Source organism: Bactrocera latifrons, unplaced genomic scaffold (genome assembly GCF_001853355.1).
Source record: "Bactrocera latifrons isolate USDA-ARS-PBARC rearing strain unplaced genomic scaffold, ASM185335v1 scaffold_1491, whole genome shotgun sequence".
Taxonomy (NCBI): Eukaryota; Metazoa; Arthropoda; class Insecta; order Diptera; family Tephritidae; genus Bactrocera; species Bactrocera latifrons.
In genome coordinates, this window is record NW_017534954.1 from 3,333 (window position 1) to 19,695 (window position 16,363).

The 16,363-nt window shown below is 39.1% G+C and overlaps 1 protein-coding gene across 1 annotated transcript; it reads left to right on the plus strand.

The window, feature by feature from the left end:
• Positions 1-1,351: 1,351 nt before the first annotated feature.
• On the plus strand, positions 1,352-16,085 carry LOC108965831 (phosphatase and actin regulator 4-like; the record flags this gene model as incomplete). Its single annotated transcript, XM_018928487.1, is given in 4 exon segments — positions 1,352-1,663; positions 3,825-4,158; positions 15,316-15,662; positions 15,805-16,085. Coding segments are annotated over 4 exon segments (1,274 nt in total), but the record flags the coding sequence as incomplete, so codon positions are not given.
• Positions 16,086-16,363: the final 278 nt, after the last annotated feature.

The following is a 16,363-nucleotide window of genomic DNA, read 5'->3' on the forward strand; positions in this document are numbered from 1 at the left end:
TCTTTTATCTTGCACTTGTGGCTAATATTGTTATAAGGCAAATCCATATTTAGCGCATGCCCTCCAAAAGGCCACTGCTCCTTTACAGCACCTGTAAGTCTGTATGTGCTATTTCTGTACCCAAATAGTGGGTTCTTGGTTCTATTCCTGTCGTATTTGGCACATATCTAATTTGTTATTTTGCAGTTTGTTATTGAGTTCCATCCACTCTGAGATCTAAATGCATATAAAGTTATTTTTGATCACTGTCAGTGGGCATGGTATTGGCATGGTATTGGAAATTCGTCTAAAGAAGCTCTTAGCTTTGACAACTTGTCTGCTTATTCAATGCCGAACATTTTCCTGTGACGATGAAGCCAAATTAGGGACAAGTGGAGTTGACCAGCCTTGCTGCAGTTGCTGATGGTAATCTGTGGTGGCCGTGTATATGATTGCGTTCTATATTTTTCTGTAGTTGTTCAATGGAATTTCGCAGACTCTTCATAGTGGGAAGATGCTGGCTGAGTTTAGTAGGCGAATGGAAATAGAGATGGCAATAGATAGAAATTAAAATACCTCTCACAGTTTGAGTCAGCCTAATATATCACCAAACAATATGCTCTTAAAATAAAATATATAATTACATTTGTCCGCCATGTACTCCTAAACTMCTGAATSGATTTTAGCAAAATTTAGCACACTRTGCCCAGTTCGACCCAACTTAGAAGATAGGATAATAAAAAYAATCCAAAAATAATAAATATAACGAAAGCTCTATTAAATGGGCGCTCTATTAAGCGGACATCTCTATAAACTGGACGAAAAGGGTGGTAGCAGTCTTAAATTTGTTATTTTTTCCAATGAAATTTATTTGTATAAACATGTTCAAAATTAAACCTCAAGTTTAATCTCTTGGATTCTTATACGAAAAAAAACGTCTTTATTCGTAAATAAAAATGTCACTGTATTGAATAGCTTATTATTTGAATAATAGTAAAAAAATGTATACCACAGCAACGTGTGACTGGATCCACTAGCATAATATGAAAGAAAATTCTCCACCAAATATATGAAAATCATTCTAAGAGATAAACAGTCCCTTTGCAGAAGGAGAAAAATATAATTTTAAGCATTTCGTATATTGAATAAAGCACTTTATGGCTATTCTCGTATATAAATTTAACTTTTGTAAGCTATAACTTGTACTCTTTACTCGAACTCATATTATTTATAGCTAGATATGTGTGTATCCTTCAGCGAATTCACATGATTACATAACTGTAAATTATACTAGTATATTTGTATTGCTCTCTCGCACTCATTTCCCTGCGCTTATTATCATCTATTCTTTTTCCATTTTGTACGCTTTCAGATCCCGATGGCGGCGCTGCAGTGAACAATGTAATCGGCGGACCGCCCGGCAGCACACCGCCACCGTACACGGCCGATGGTAAAATGACGAACGACCGCCAAGGTGGCGGTGGCGGCGGAGGCGGCAGCGGCAATGTGGGGGCTGGCGGTGTTATGCTCTCCGAGTTGCCAGAACCACCGATACCAGTGTCCGAGATTGGTCCAATCCCACCGCCGCCCATGTTCTCAACACCGAGTCCAACATTGATAGCTGGGCGCGCTCATGGGCCGGGTGCGATGAATGATCAAGGTTATCAGGATTATGATTATGACGGTAGGCATAACGGTTATAAATTGTTAAACAAATTTACCATACAGCCCATAGACATATGTAAATGTGTCTGTGTGTCTGTGTGTAAGTGCATGCTGCCGCAGGCATTCGTTGTTTATTGACTGGTGTTAGCGATGAAGGCGAGGCGAGGCGAAGCGATAATTTCGATAAAGCGTTGCAATAAATCTCGCAGCTTTTGCTCGTATTGAATAACAGTACTGTTATTTACAATACATATGTATATGTATTTCATGCAGGCAGCGATTCGTGATGAGGAAAGTTATTCGCGGCTAAGATTGATTGCTCGATTTTAAGTAAGCAGCGGAGAAAAGTGTTGTTGTGCTAAATATATTTTTAAATATTGAAATCAAAAACAATGTGACAAAAAAGTAACCGAAAATTATAATTAATTTTCCCGGACAAATGGAATTTCAGCTGATAGTACCGTCCTTAATTCCTATTCCAAATATGAGCGCGATCTGTCAAGCACTTTGTTTACACCAGCTGCCTAAGTCGGTACACCTTTGTAGTGCGTTGCGGTTATCAGAATGGATAAAAATGTCGAACACAGAATTTGTCTAAAATTTTGTATATTTAATCATTTTTCTTGAGAATATTGGAAATGCCTTACGGTGATTCGGTTTTACCAAAAACTCAAGTCTACGAGCGGTACAAATCCTTCAAAGACGGACAAGAGATCGTTGAAGACCGACCTCGTTCTAGACGACCTTCGATCTCTTCAACTGATGAAAATATTAAAAAAAGTGAAGGATATGTGCTTGAAAATCCTCAGTCAAGTGTTAGAGAGCTCGACATCTCTCGCGATGCCGTTCGAACGATTTTTTTTTTTGGATATTTTGGATATGAAACGCGTTAAAGCTGAATGTTTTTTCAAAAAGAGTACATTGTACAGGTCTCTTCGGACATGCTTGATCATGCGACTTCCGAACCCACATTAATGAAGATCTTTATACCGCCGAAAACGCAACGAATACCGTGGGTCAACCACCGTACTCACCAGATTTCGCTCCGTGTGATTTTTATTTTGTTCTCTAAACTAAAATTGCCTTTCCGTGAAATCCGTTCTCAGTCGATCGAAATCGAAATCGAAAAAACAAAAAACACTGAAGATACACTGAAGGACGTGAAGGCCATCTCAAAAAGTGCTTATGAAAAGTGTTTCGACTGGACTGGAAAAATCGTTGGCATAAGTGTATTACATCTGATGACGACTAATTTGTAGGCTTCTAAATAAATATTGATGAACAATTTTTTACAATTTCCGGGTACTTTTTTGTCACAATGAGATTTGGCAAAGTAATTAAAATCTGCTAATTGACTGTTGTGGTCTTTGAAGCTACATTTTACGTATATAAACCAAAACTAGATTTATTGTTTAAGACYTTTTAATTATTACTTAAGAATAAGATTCAAAGATTGTGAAATTTTTCCTCTAATTACCTAAATATGCCTGTAAAACTCATTTTACACCTCATTTAATGTCTCGTAGTGTATCCGTAGTAACTCCTGCTGAACACGCTTTATGTTTYCGTTATATGTTTGTATGCTAACTACACTTGTTTACACACTACTCACCTATTTGGCCACGTGCCGTTAATGCCTCTGCATGGCATTGTTTCATTATCCTGTCGTGACTCTTTCGCGAGCCTCGTTAAGGCGGCTTTTATTGCGCAATACTATATTAACTGAATGCGCGCRTAAACCTTTTACCGCCAAAGTGTTGATGACGGCTTCGAGTGACGCCTCATGGAGGACTCTACCTCAGCAGCTTTGCCTAGCGCTCATACCAACGCTAGCGTTCATACCAAAGGCGTAGCATTAAGAGCCTCTTCGCATTTAAGAGCGTGATATTTTGAGTTGTAAAATTTTTATTAAGCCGGAGGTAGGCTTTGCCACCGTTTTTACTTTAAACGCGACACTTTTACTGCTCATAAATAAGTTGTTGCTTAATGATGCCCAAACAGTGTTGTCGTTGCAACGCTCATAAATACCGCGTCATTTGAAAACAATGTCGTCTTTCCACCACTGCTTGTACTGTTATCGCAGCGCACACTTGTCTACACTCATGTTTTTTTTTTTTTTAATTGATTTTCCGCATTTTCTCGCATTTGTTATTCTACTTTCAAACCGTTTATTCTCACAGATCAAGAGCCTGACGACGACCAGCTAGACTCGGATGAGGAGTATATGTTCCAGTTGCGGCAGCAACAACAATCATTACATCCCAATCATGTCGATACACAGCGCGTTGAGGAAATTCCAGCCAAAGAGCCAAAACCAAATGCAGTTCCTCTCAAGTCGGCGCTGAAGAAGAAGCCCGGCCAAACGTCCACCTCATCGCCGGCCACGCCCACACAGGACCACAGCAATGCCAATGGCAATGTGCAGCAAGGTGGTGGCGGCGGCGGTCCAGCAACATCGGCCAGTCAGCGCCCGCTGGTGGTGCGTCAAGACGCAACAAACAGTTATTCGCTCAAGTAAGTATATGGGGGCATTTTCGGGAGCGGGTAGCCTTCATTTATGTACATATGTGGGTATAAGTTAAGTAAAATAGGTGAAATTCAAGGCATAATGCAGGAATTTGAAATTTATAAAAAAACATATAATTTTTACGAAATCTTTTAATGTATATATTCTCATGTGATGTTATGCCTTGAAAAAGTTGAAGTGTTTTTACAATTTTGGCTTAAGATCAAATGACTATGAATAAAGATAGTAATTTTTGTGTCAGATTTTTAAATTTGTGTATAAAGTTTGCCACGATGTTTGTAATACACAAAAGGAAGCGTATGAGACTCTATAAATGTCCGTCTGTCTGTATACATTTATGGGAACTTGTCTCTTAGTTTTGAGATATCAATCTGAAATTTCGTACACGGTGTTTACTCACCAAAAGTCTGCTTATTTGATGAAATGAGCGATATCGGTTCACTATAGCATATAGCCGCCATACAAACTGAACAATCCGAATCAATTACTTGTATGGAAAAATTTTTTAATTGACGAGCTATCTTTATGAAATTTGCCACAGATTATTGCTTGAGCCAATAATACAATCTCCGAAGAAATTGTTCAAATCGGAGCACCATAGCATACAGCTGTCATACAAACTGACCGATCAAAGTTATTGAGGAATCTTTTGTATTTGTTGTTTTTTCTTGTCTTCATATGATTATTCATATCTCAAGCTAAATTATGCCTTTGATTCACAATCGGGCCTTGATATATTTTACATTTCTGCGTGCTCAGTGAGATCACATAGTCTCATACCGATCGCATCAAAGTGGTAATGGCTTTGTACGGACTCCATTTTCAATCTAAAAAATCCATGTAAATGTAGTTTAAAAAATAATTATTTTAAGTAAATAAAAATTATAGTGTTGAAACTTAACCCAAAATTGTAAAAACACCATAATTTTTGTAAAATAAATTAATTAAAATTTACTTTCCAATTTTAACTCGGTTCACCAAAAAAAAATATACAAACTCCTTAAGCAACGTAGTTGTTCCAATTTACAGAGTTTTTGTCCACTTACCTTTTAATATATTCTAAGAACAATCCTCCCTCTCCTTGCATATATATTTTACGGTTAATTTTTGCGACTGCCCTCTGTGTCACGGATTTTATAATCATTTTAGTAAACAAAAAGAAAAACAACGATTGAACTTTGTACACATTTTTACTAACCAAAAAACGCAATGCCCAATATGCGAAGCCTTTCCTGCAATTAAACAAGAATCTTGCATAATTTTATATACTATACTTTCTTCTTTTCTTTCTTTTTCCTACTTATTTTCACTCGCCAACCAAACACCTCAAAAAATCTAACAAAAAAATAAAAACAAATGCAAAATGAAATTGCTCAAAAATCAACCAAAAAATCAACAAACCAAAAACAAAAAATAAATCCAATATCGAAAATTGAAAAAAAAAAAATCGGAAATCGAAATCATCAATCGCATTTGTTTTTTCACATTCGTTCTACCCCCGAATTAGGCCAATACTACGACCACGGATTAGAATATGGTAATAATTTAGATTATGTTATCAATTTGAATGGTTGCTTGTGTGTAATTACTTTCTCACTCTCGCTCTCTGTAACGCTGTCGCTGTACACCCACACGTATACCAAATAAACAACACAACGCCAATAACCGAATAATCAAATAACCGAATAACCATGCTTTTCAAATTAATTTCATGAATATTTGAAGACTAACAAAGCTAACTCCAGCTGATGTTTCGATTTTCCGTTATTATTTTTAACTATTTATTTAGTTATTTATTTATTTATTTATTTATTTGTGCGCTGACCGCTCTACCACCACCGCCGCCGCCTCTTTTCCTCACTCTGACGAGTCCATGAGTCCATCATACTTTGCCAATTTGCAAACATCCAAACATGCAACGAAACAATTTATATTCCATCGATGTAATTTATGATGCATAACGGTTTGATGTGCTCGTGTGTGTGTTTGTGCACGCCTGCGGCATTTCCTTTTCCTTTACTAATACACCAACACCAATGCGTTTGCAGAGAATGTGCACTTAAGTGTATTAAAGCATGCTCTTGACGATATTTCATTGTTAGCGTTTTTGTTTTTGTAAACCTTATTTGCCGTAGTACATAACTGTGCATGACGAAGTGCTTGCAATATTCATTAAGTTTCAATGTGTAGAGCTTGAAGCAAGCTTTACTTTCATTTCTTCGAAATATTATTATCGAAATATGTACCCGAAACAAATCGAATTTGCGTACATTTTTCGCATAATTTACAAAAAAAAAAAAAATTTAATAAAAGTTTTAGGTACTCATCGGGTAAAGGAAAATCTTCGAAGGTCCTGCTAGCACGTAGGAGAAACACTACCTTGTACCCTTCACTACAAGTGAGAGAAAAACCTCCTTGAAAAATCTCGCAACTCTGCCTTTGGATCAGCACAAAGTAATATAGTTATCTGCTAGATTTGTAAAGCATACAGTTCTTGGATAAAAGTTAAGTTAATTGTATAAAACGGCGATTTATATAGAGAACAAAGCCCACCTCTTAGTGAATGTGATACGATGATTTGAGAGCATGTTTCTATTAAGACGTACCGAATGTGTCTGAAATTGCTATTGTTTATGACTCTCGCTCGCGTTTCGAGTAGCTCGGTCTCTTATGAAACTCTGCTGTTGCATAAGACAGTACAAGTGACCATATTGTGTATTTCCGTAAAATTCAACTGAGTTCCAATCACCTAAGATAACCAAACTCAGATTTTGGGATGAAATTAGTCTAAGAATTCTATATTCATACATAAACAGCGTCTAACAATAGGGATATGTGATTTTGACTGCTCGTGGCGGTCAATTTCTTTAATCAAATTTCGTCTGTGTGTTCAGTCAGGTTTGAAATTTCAACACTTTGGTACAACCCTGGAGAATTGTTGAAGATTATTATACAAATTCAAGGAAAATCCAGAAATTCGAAAAGCATATGATCTGATGGCCTGGCTTTATAGCTTCACCAACCAACAGAATTGGAATGAATCAAACCTCGCGTGGGTCAGGAAACGCAATTGCATACCCAAAAACTTACTGTTTGGTGCGGATTGCGGTATGGCGGCATCATCGGTCCTAATATCTTTCGAAATGAGGCACGAAATGCTGTTACCATCAATAGCGGTATAGCATGCTCTTGACAAAATCTTTCCCCGGAATTTGATGAAATCGAAGCAGATTATCTCTATTTCCAACAAGACGTTGTGCCACCTCATGTCTCACGTCTAAACATGGAATAAACATCGGCTCGCTAATTTTGATAAATAGTTAAATGATCGCCAATATCAGACGATTGGGTACTTTCCCAGATAATATGTAAAATCAAACAGCAACGGGGAACTCGACTTCAACATTCAGCACACTACTTGTATAGCTGAAATTCCTGCCTAAATGCAACTCCGGTTCATCAAAAATTGGCGTAAACGGTTCGAGATACGCAAACGAGCTGTGATGACCATTTAGGCGACATTTTGTTCAAATCATATATGGCATAAAACTATCTGCATAACAAAATAAAAAAAAAAAAACTAGTCCAAGTTTAACATATTTTCGTGTTTTATTCCATTTTAACTTACGTCGTTCTTCTTGGCGGACCCTGTATCTGTTAAAACTCGTAATATTTTTGTATTTTAAATCATTGCTATTTCGTTTCTATTTCTATTTCGTTTCTTGGTTTCTTGTTTTTGCTATTTCCGTACTGCCAAACCTATTTGATTTGTTTGCCTTCAACATGTGTCCACTTAATCATAATATTTGAACAAATCTTCGCAGCAGCCTTCGTCACTGTCAACTTTTAGCATTCGAGAAAAGAGAAAAGCAAATACGTATTTAATAGGGAATGCTCTATATATATGTGCATGTGTATTATGTACCCACGTACATTTTTAAGAAAATCTTTCTAAAAGTTGGCATACATTGTGCCAAAAAAGTATCCGGAAATTGTAAATAAAACGCAAAATATTTAAATATTCAGCAATATTTATTTTGTCGTCTTCAAAGTAATTCCCGCCAACGATTTTTCCCAGAAAAACTTTTCATAAGCAYCTTCAGCGAATKTTGTTTAATCTCTTCGATCGACTAAGAACGGGTTCCACGSASCGGCAATTTCAGTTTGGGGAACAAGAAAAAAWCACACGGAACCCAATTTGATGAATACGTTGGTCGATCGTTGTTATTTATTGCGTTTTTGGCTTTAAATTTGACGATTTTCAATTTCAATTTTTCATGAATTGAAGAGGTCGAAAGTCGTCCGGAACGAGGCATGTCTTCTGTGCCATTTTTTTTTTTTTTTTGTCGACTAGGCAACACGATACTTCTTCTTACTCCCGGCAAAGAATTGTCACAAACACCTACCGTTAGCTTTTGTAATATAAATAGTTTCACAGAAATTATATTTCAAGCTGGCATATAACTGTAAAAGGAACTGTAACATAATATGTATTTTGCACGTGAGTGTGTGTGTTTTGATTTTCCAGGTTCCATTCAATTTTTTACTTGTTTTGCGGGGATCATAGTAATACACATACTAGGAAGCTCGTATGCTTAAWTTCTGTTCCAACGGTATACTCATGCCAGCATTGTTGATTTCAAAGAAATTCCGAAAAAAACTTCATCCTTATTCAATTCAACAATTTTTCGTTTCAAGCGCAACCAAGCGAGAGCTTCCCAGGTCACTTTTTTCTATTCCAATATTTAGTTTTTGTTTCTTCTTTTATCGAAGGAAAAATATTTTATTTATTTGTGGGTATTTCGGTGCATGCATGTGTGTGTGTGCTGTTGTAGTATGCAAACGAAGGGTATTCATTCTGAACAAAAATATTGTGAGTTTTCATTTGACTTTATTGGCACGTTGCCGGACTAGTTTTGYTTGTATTGCAACAACGACAAAAGCGTAAGCGGCAATTTTCATATTGAATTTCAAATTATTTGCTACATTTCACAAAATCGCATAAATACTAACTTGATGCAGACATTTATTGTGCATTCTAGTAAAGTTTGGCAGAGAAAAGCGTCGGGAGCGTTTTTCACAAGCGTTTGAGGGGCGTATTTGTGTACAAATAAGTTTCATATGCAAATGTGCAAACGTGCGTGGCACACGAAATAAGTTGGTCCGGTGCGCTTTGTGTAGATTTCTTTTGGAAAATTTTACATTTTGAATAGTGAATAGCAGGGGAGACCGTTATTAACTCAATAACTGTATAAAGCCAATCTAAAGTCATTGCTGATGATTAGAATTCAATTAATATTGCAAGACACACCTCAGATACAACTGAGAGGTAATCGCATCGCATTTTTACAATGGATAAAAATAGCGAACAAAGAATTTGTTCCAAATTTTGCATTTCTAACCAAATTTCGTCTGCAAAATCGTTGCGAATGTTGAAAAATACTTACGGTGATTCAGTTTTCTCAAAAATACAAGCCTAGTGAATGCTACAAAGCCTTCAAAGACGGTGGAGAGATCGTTGAAGACATGCCTCATTCTGGACGACCTTCTTCGACCTCTTCAACTGATGAAAATATTAAAAWAGTTAAGAATATGKTGGTCCAAAATCGTCAGGCTAGTATTATAGAGATGGCAAGAGAGCTCGACAACCTTCGCGAATCCGTTCCAATGATTTTGGTGGCTATTTGCGGTTTCATAACGCGTTTYATGTTCTTGCTCGACTCGTCCCGATAAAATATATTCGACCAAGCACCGTATTCATCAGATTGATCTTCGTGGAACCCGTTTTCAGTCGAGCGCAGAGATAAAACAAAATTCGTGGAAGGAGCTGAAGGTCATCCCGAAAAGTGCTTATGAAAAGTGTTTCGAGAACCGCAAAAATCCTTGGCATAAGTGTATGACACTGTTCGGGACTACCTTGAAGACGACAAAATAAATTGATGAATATTTTGCGTTTTRCTTACAATTTCCGTGTATTTATTGTCACATCAAAATGATCAGCGAGACGAGCCAAGTGGATTAAGCCAACACCGTCTGTCTGTGTTTATATGCTCGAGTTTTTGATTTTGTATACATCCGTTGCTTCTCAAGCAACTGCTGATTTGTCTGAATGACCGATCGAACGCATAGCATATATGTATGTATGTATGTAGCTGCCATACAAACAGGACAATTGGAGTGAAGTTCTGGTATAAAATTCTTTTATTTGTGAAGGATATTACAGCTTCAGTGTAATGATTAATGCTTTTGCTTTGTTTGATTAATTTAACGGATTTTATTTATGTAAGACCATATACAGTAATAAATGTGTATGTGCGAGTGCAATGCATTAGATTATAATAAGTTTGACGTGCTTTTAGCTTCGTAATTTTTAAGTTATTATACTCCTACAAGCAGTAATTATTTCTCGTGTCAAACCTTGAAACCACATTCACACATTCACACATATAGAGTACAACCATAAATACTCAGCAAAAGTTCGCTTGCCGGCACTCATCCAGAACTTAAGTAAGCCTGCATTTACAAGTTTGCCGATGTGCATATACATATCTATGTATGTATGTACATATGTATGTATACTGCTATATGGTTATACACTTCAACACACGTCCTTGTGTTCGTGTGAAAATACGACGCGCGTCTTTTACTCACTCGCTTCCGTCGTCGACGCCATTCGGCGTGTTAAGTGCGCTTAAATTGTTTATGTTGCATAACCACCGCGCCCCAAAGTGTGTTGCTGTGTTATAAATTCGGTAAAGAAGTTTGCACGACACCCGCACTCACACACACAGCCACGCATATAAGCCAACCCACGCCGGTGGGGAGCGTTACGGTAGCCATTCAAATTCACCGAGAATGCAATACTGACTTATGCCGCGCATTTACACACACACACATCCGCTCTTATGCGTGCATATGTTCCGTACGGCCGCACCGTACGTCACGTTAATAAATATCCTGTTGCGCGGCCTTTTCGGAGGCTTCGTATATRTGCCACGCGCTGGAAATGGCCAAAGCACTCATTTTTCCAACCTTTTTCCAAGCATTTTCCAAAGAAATCAAATAAAATAAAGTTAGAAAAGCGTGGAAACGCTCGTGTGCCTTTGTGCGCGGCATAACTTTGGTTCCGCTTGGCGCATTCCAAGTTTCGCGCATTCGGAATGCTTTCTCAAAATATTCCTTTTATGACTGCTGCAAATTTTATTTTTTATTTAGCCGTCGCAGGTGTCTGCGTATGTGTTGCTGTCGGCATATGCTCACACACACACACACACACGTATAAATAAATAAATCGCAAATCATAAAAGTTGTGCGGAATTGAATTGAAGCATCCATAAATTTCGAAACCCATTGTTGGTGTTGTGGCTGCTTTGACGTGCTCGTGTGTGATACGGGCTTCGGGTGTGGTGGGGGCGCCCTGTGATTTACTGCAGATCATTCAATTTTTAATGGAAAAGTTGTACGCATCCRGAGCTTTGAACGCTCCACACTTTGCTACGCGTGTATTATTAATCTGGATGCTGGCAGCTCATTTACTTTGTAGATAAACTTTTCGGCATTTGCTTTAGATTTATTTCCGCTTTTTGTTTCAAGCATTTAGCGCGCTGAGCGCCTAAATATATATTAAAATAAGCAACACAAATATTGTTGTTGGTTTTCTTTATTGTCTACTGAAGCCATTGTATCAATTATGTATTGGAATGACTAAATTTCCATCCATATGTGGCGATGAGCAAGAATTCGCTTACAGAAGGTGCTTTCAAAACGACGCTATAAAAGTAGACCGATGGGGACAGCAAACGACGGCATATGTTTTCCACTCTTTCAACATTTCTCTTCAGTAAGGTTAGCCATTACATTATGGAAATATATATGGTCCAACAACGAGTCGAAATTATTAAAATTTACTGGCGAAACTCGGATTCAAGAGCGCTACGTCCGCACTGTCGTCAAATCAAAGTTTGAGCGTCTAGTGGACAAATTTGAATCCATAGACACAGCACAAAATGTTCCCGTGCCGTGCCGTGGGAGACAAAGGAATGCCCGCAGTGTCGAGAATATTGCTGCCTGCCGCTAGCGCATCAATTGAGGAAGATACAAATCAGTCTCTCACAAGTTGTTCTGAAGCATTGGGCATCTCTGTGACGTCGTTGTGGCGAATTTTGCATACAGATCTTGGCCTACATCCATACAAGATCAAACTGACGTTAGAACTGAAGCCGCTTGACCACCAGAATCTTCGTATGTTCGTGAATTGGGCTGCGCAACAACTTGAAAATCCGGATTCGGATGCCCAGTCAATTGGCCGCCTTGGTCGTGCGATTTAACGCCGTTAGACTATTTCCAGTGGAGTTACGTCCAGTTTATGGTCTGTGCCAACAAGCCAGCGACGATTGATGAACTTCGTACCAATATAGAACGAGAAATTGCAGCAGTGTCGGTATATTTATGCGTGAAAACCGTCGAAAATTGGGTTCAGCGTCTAGGCTTCTGCAAGCGCGCCCGTGGTGGCAATGCAAAAGAAATCGCTTTCCCTGCTTAATCGCATCGAATATACTTTCACAGGAATACAGAATCTTTTTGTAGCGTTCTTATTGAAAAACCCGTTACTAGTACTTCAAATAACTCACTTATAATACTTCGTTCCAGTTCATAGGAAAATCGTTCATTGAAAAAAATATGAATTTTCAGTTAAAATATACTCAATTTATTTGAATTTCAACTATTTTTGTTGTTGGCAACACTTTATTAAATTGCGAATCGCAAACAGTTTTTTGTTGACGACAATTTTCAATCGCGAAAGCAATTAAATATGCAATTTTAAGGTTAAATTTATAGCGCMTCGTATATGTAACGGTGCATCATGTTTGTGTCTGTGTGCGAAATATTGTAAATGATGTTAGTGCAGGCGTCGGGGCCCTGCTGCGGCAGGAAGCAGCCTCGCTGCTTGCCTGGCGCACACGTGAGCTCACTTCGTTTTATCCTCGCCGCGCAATGATCATTAAGTACACCAAACTTAATGCCCTTCTCCCCCCCCCCTGAAATATGTGTACATATTACTGAAAACGCACACACACACAAGTACTTGCCGAGAGTGTGGAGTAGATAACTCTGATATCGCGGCGGCGACACACACAGGCGGCTGCGGCGCGTCTATTGCTTATATGAGTACACTGCCTGCAGAAAACGATCGCGAATACCTCAGATCGGGATATTGGATAGTGGTGCTATATGTAGTCCTTTGTGAAGCCGTCCGARGTTATGCGCTCCAAAGTATCTTGACCTCCCWAATGCGGGGCAGTCCAAGTAGGAAGTGTTGACTTCTTTCTACCTCATCTTCTTCCGTAGAGATTCTGCAGATGGGTCTGGTAGGATTTCGAGCCTCATTGCGTGGACACTTAGAAGGCAATGGCCTGTTAAAAGCTCCAAAACTTGTAAGAGGCTGAAATTGCTGAGTGCACCATCGACGCTATTGATAGCGAGGTTAGGCACACCATCACTAGCCCTGAACACACTGTCAATGAGTCCACGGAATGCCGAACAGTAAGGGTCGTTTGCAAGTAAATTATTTAGAGAGTAATGACTGAGAATTATGGCTAGCTTCTTGCTTGAATGGTGTGTACGTGTAATGTGCAAAAGGGGTCCAACTCCTGAACACAAGTCCAGAACAGTATGGAAGCTCAAATAGTAGTAATTTCGACTACGATGTCTGACCGGAGACTTAATTCTGGTCTGGTCTGGTGGTCGGGAAGCAAGAGCCCTTGGAGTTCGCTTAATTCCGCTCATGCGGACTGGCCTCTCGGGGAAAATCGTGGTGGTTCTGATCAAAACCCTGATGCGGGAAGAACTGACACTTTGTTACTTGAATGTGGAGTTGCATTGCAACTGGGTGCCGGACCCAAAGTACGGCAGAGGTTTTAGATAAGCTTTGAACCCTACCAAGGTGGTTAGTGTGTCCAGCCCACACTGCCAATTGGTACTAAAAAAGCTTGGCAACCTCGACTTGCTGTGATAGTCAGGCAGTCTGAAGCTGGAGTTGATAGAGAGCTCCTCACAAGTTAAACACCCCAAAAAAATCAATAAGTCAGAGAACTTGTCGCACGCACTGTGAGTTGGGCCTGTTGACGTCATATCTTTGCGCTCGGATGTGAGAGTACGGCATACACATGCGCACATTAGGAAGATGTGCATTGCTGAAAGGATATTAGTGTGCTCACGAATGGCAACAGCAGGCGCACTGACTTTTATGGTGTCTGCACTACACACACACATACACTCAACTCATTTTATCTGCATGTTTCACCGCATTTCACTTTAAATGTCATCAAAGCGCAAATAATTTTATGCTCAGTATATTTGCATGTCGACACACACACACTCATATCTCACGCATCCTGTGCTCAGACCGGTGGTACAGGTGGAAGAAGATTCAGAGCCGGGTGGCTGACACATTCATTTCCGCACTGCTGACTCAGTTTTAATTTCTTTTTGTTTCTGCTTCATATTTTATTTAACTTCGTCGACGCGGAAGAACTCGCTGCCAAAAGGCTTGTGGGTGGCTTTGTAAGGCAAAAAATAAATGATGAAAGTATTAAAGCTTTTACATTTTTCAAATTGCTGGAAGAGTAGAGATGCCTCATATATGCGTTTTAGCAATAAAAATTAATTTTTTAACAAAAATTATAATTTTTAATTGTTCAAACTTTTATTTCAAAAAATGTTAAAATTTCATTTATCTGTGACTTCGTGTGTATTTCTAGCAAATTTTAAGTTTACCTTAGTTAGTTCTGCATGTGTGTATGTATGTGTGGCAACCCTTTAAAATCACTGCCAAGCGCACAGCTGCATGCTTAACGGTACCACATAAATAATTTTGTATATTTGTGTTTTATTCATGTATTAGTGTGTACACTTGTAACACGCACGACAACAACACTTGCTAGAAAGAAAGATAACACACACCCACACACAAACACACTTAATAAAGTATAAAACAAACGAGCATTAAATTTTAATCAAATAAATCATGCAAAACGTTGTTTACTTATCTTTTACACACTTTTGTTTGCTCTTTATTTCAAACCAAAACAACAACRACATTTYTCRCTGTCTCGCGCTTAATGTTGCGGCTTTCGCTTAACCAGCAGGCAGCAGGTGTTCAACATCAATCTGCCGTGCACCGTCGAGAACAAGGAGAACACTCGGCCGTTTGTGATACGCGAGAGCAGCAGCGACAGCGACGAGGGCGACGGTCGCATACTCTATCGCGACGACGACAATGACCGGCAGGCGAAGATTGCGCGCAAGGAGTCGCTGTCGCTGAAGCTGCAGCTGCGGCCCGACAAGCAGGATCTGATCAACCGCAACATTCTGCACCAGGTGACCGACAATGAGATCAAGGAGTCGAAGGAGGCCATTGGCGCACGTCTCATACGCCGACTGTCGATGCGTCCCACAGCCGAGGAGTTGGTGGAGCGCAATATCTTAAAGAGTGAGTATTTCAATGGCAAGCAAACTTGCTCACACAATACTACCACCGTTGAATGCCGTTGTATTTGTGTTGTTGTTTGCGTTGTTTGTTAATTGTGTGAATTTATATAATTATTGTGGCACATTATTTCTTATTGGTTCAGCACAATCACCCGCCGAAGAGAAGAAGCAAAAGGAGGAGAAGAAATCGTATTTGCTGCGAAAATTGAGTTTCCGACCCACCGTCGAGGAGCTGAAGGAGAAGAAAATCATCCGTTTCAACGATTATATTGAGGTGACACAGGCGCACGACTACGATCGGCGTGCGGACAAGCCATGGACAAGACTGACGCCGAAGGATAAGGCTGCCATACGCAAGGAATTGAATGAGTTCAAATCGTCGGAGATGGCGGTGCACGAGGGTAGTCGGCACTTGACGAGGTAAGTTTATTTTTTAATCCCTGAACTGGGTATTTTAAGTTTGCCTCGAAGTTTTTAATAACAGGAACTTTTAGAGTAAAATGTATATGTAYAAAGRGTGTTCCATTTCGAGGTTACCTACTTACTTTGGYCACAGATGGTCCATCCGTTCAGTTCAATTTTCGATGACTCATTCGAGTATTTCGACTGATAACTGGCGAATGACACTCGTGGTATTTGGCTCTAACAACTTTAGACTAAACTTATCCTTACAGAAAAAAATCTAACGGTGTGTCATATCAT